Source organism: Orycteropus afer, unplaced genomic scaffold (assembly GCF_000298275.1).
Source record: "Orycteropus afer afer isolate SDZICR_OR568_19922 unplaced genomic scaffold, OryAfe1.0 scaffold00942, whole genome shotgun sequence".
NCBI classification, from domain to species: Eukaryota; Metazoa; Chordata; class Mammalia; order Tubulidentata; family Orycteropodidae; genus Orycteropus; species Orycteropus afer.
Window position 1 is genome coordinate 377,068 of NW_006922529.1, and position 3,107 is coordinate 380,174.

Genomic DNA, 3,107 nt, shown 5'->3' on the forward strand with positions numbered 1-3,107 from the left:
GGGTTTGAACCGCCAGCCTTCTGGTGAGCAGTCAAGTGCCTTAGGCACTATGCTACCAGAGCTCCTGAGTGCCTAGCATAGTACTTTTCATTATTTAATTGATTTACTAATTGTCCCATTCAAGAACTACTGTATTTTATTTTTCATATATAGTGTGTCCAAGTAAATAATAAGCTCGTGCATATAATGTGCATAGTGAGTATAGGAAACTGAGGAATGAGGGGATTGGGAGGTTTTCAGAAAACATGCAACACACTTGTTGTTTGCTTAAAAATACCGTAGTTACTGAATGCCTCTTGTGTGCAAAGAACTATGCTAAGTGTTGTGATGGGAGGGAGATTTTTTTTTTTAAAAAAAAGATACAACCCCTGCTGTTCCAGAACTTTCTTAATCTACTGGGAGAGTTACGGTAAGTATGCAGGTGGCTATACAATAAGACATACCAACTTAGAGTTTCAGGGGATTGGGGAAGTCTTTGTAAAACCAAAAAACCAAACTCTGCCATCGCATCGATTCTAACTCATAGCGACCTCCTTTGGGTTTCCGAGGCGGTAAATCTTTACAGAAGTAGATTGCCCAGTTAAAGGAAGTATCATTGAAGACCTTTTTTAGATAATCAGTTTAAATTAAATAGGCATTTAATAAAAGTTTATTGGATTAATTTTATGGGCTTTCAGATATAGTCCATGATGTGAAACTATAGGAGTACCATAGTCCATTATATTGAAAGTCAATTTTTTAAATGCATTATGCTATCCATACATGAATTCTGATGAAAAGCATACTAATCAAATAAGAGGATGAATTTTAATTATGTTTGTACATAAGTTACTAATTTTGTATATTCTGTAGTATTTTAATAATGAAAAATATGAAGCACAGAGATATGATGGATTTTTGAAGACATATGAGACTGCTTCATTGAAAAGTACCTCTACTCTGGCTATGCTGAACTTTGGTCAAAGTGCTATTTTCAGTGTTGGTTTAACGGCTATAATGGTGCTCGCCAGTCAGGGAATTGTGGCAGGTAATGGATCTGTGATTATCACATTTATAGACTCTTCTACTTAATAAAGATTAATTAGAGGAATATGTTTATTAATCTTAATTATAAAGTTCAATAAAGAGCTTTAGCATCTTTGGAGTACTTCCTTTTTTTGTACCAGAATATGTTTTCTTGATTGATAATGTTGTTTTAACTTCCTTTTGTTTTATATTGCTAGTTTAACATTGGCACCCTCATTGATTGTGATTACTGTTTATACATTTTGTGGGTCTACAACTTGATTATTTAATGAAAAACTTTTTGAGCATCTAATATTTCTAATTTCTCTTGTAGATTTCTAAAGCAGTGTAATTAATTTACTGTTTACTTCAAAGGACTAAAATGCAAGCAATCTTCTTTTAATATTACCAGTAATCTTTTTATCTTTCTATTAGTTTCTCATGTTCAAAACATTTCAAAAATAATGTCTGTGACCTTTTTCTGTAACCTTCCACTCAATTAAAATTTATTCATTCGTTGTGACCTTAATACTTGATTTATCATTCCTAGGCATGATACCTATTTCTTCCAATATTTAAATATATGTTATCTTTTCAAATTTCTGTTTTGCACTACATTATAACTATTGATAGTGGCTTAGGAAGAAAGGAGAAATTTTTAGCTTTCTACTTCTACGCCCAGTTAAACTATTCTTTTTTGATATATATAGTACATAGTTGGGCTTTTTCCATTCTATTTAGCATTTATCAAATTTCTTACATTCCTAAATGAGGGATTAAAATGCTTTGGAATTTTAGGAGGCCTAAGAGGTGCTTATGATGTGTATTTTGAACTGTATTCCAGAGTAAAGGACATCAGTCATCTCTATCTTAAAATGGAAACATTTATAACATTAATCTAAAATTTCCTTTTATCTTCTGCCAACTATTTATTATTTTAAGGTACCCTTACTGTTGGAGATCTAGTAATGGTGAATGGACTGCTTTTTCAGCTTTCACTACCCCTGAACTTTCTGGGAACTGTATATAGAGAGACTAGACAAGCACTCATAGATATGAATACCTTATTTACTCTTCTCAAGGTAGACACTCGAATTAAAGTAAGTAATCTCTATAGTACCTTTTCAAAAGTATGTGAACATCATTCCATTAATAAGATTATTCTAGGGGAATATTCTCATATTACAATGTTTGTAAACTAGTGTTTTTTCTTGCAAAAAATGGATTTATCATGTATGTTAAGAGGTTGTTATAGCTTTTGCTTCTGTTTAGAAACCTGAAAATGTTAGCAAGGAATATTATTCCCAGAAACTAAATTTTGTTAACTTGAATTTTTATACTTGCACTTGATTTACTTTTCTTAGTAATTAATGATGGAAAATTTCTAATTGCTTCTCCTCATATCCTCCACCTTCTTACTTCCCTATCCACCATTCCACCTTCTTTCCTCACTCCCAGTATAAAGTGCTTAAAAACCAGAGATTTCAGAATTGTTGACCTTAGCATAAGGAGTGAGAAAAATACTTAGAAAGCATGTGTGGAGTAGGTCTAACTCATAAATCTCTTTTACCATTGTTTAACATTTTCTCTCTATAAATTAGAAAATTGTCTTCCAGACAATATATAATGTGGTCGGTTTGTTTTTTTTCTCTTCCTGCTAGGACAAAGCAATGGCACCTCCCCTTCAGATCACACCACAGTCAGCTACGGTGGCCTTTGATAATGTGCATTTTGAATATGTTGAGGGGCAGAAAGTTCTCAGTGGAATATCTTTTGAAGTCCCTGCAGGAAAGAAAGTGGCCATTGTAGGAGGTAGTGGGTCAGGGTAGGTAATTTAGTTATTTATAAAATTCTACATCATTGACTGATGTTTCCTACTGTACTATTCTTTTCTTTATCATCATAAAATGATTACTGTTGTTTAAAACAGGTATTCCTTAATTCCACTGGGATTTAAGTAACCTTTTCTCATTTCTAATTTCAGGAAAAGCACAATAGTGAGACTGTTATTTCGTTTCTATGAGCCTCAAAAGGGTAACATTTACCTTGCTGGTCAAAATATACAAGATGTGAGCCTGGAAAGCCTTCGGAGGGCAGTGGGA

General features: G+C 33.0%; 1 protein-coding gene across 1 annotated transcript in view; it reads left to right on the forward strand.

The window, feature by feature from the left end:
* Positions 1-3,107, forward strand: part of ABCB7 (ATP binding cassette subfamily B member 7) — a 219,109-nt gene that overhangs the window by 182,365 nt on the left and 33,637 nt on the right. The window contains exons 9-12 of the mRNA XM_007958347.1: positions 853-1,027; positions 1,948-2,105; positions 2,667-2,830; positions 2,990-3,107. The exon at positions 2,990-3,107 is cut by the window's right edge and continues 10 nt beyond it. Coding sequence (XP_007956538.1) covers positions 853-1,027; positions 1,948-2,105; positions 2,667-2,830; positions 2,990-3,107 — 615 coding nt within the window. The remainder of the gene's footprint in view (positions 1-852; positions 1,028-1,947; positions 2,106-2,666; positions 2,831-2,989) is intronic.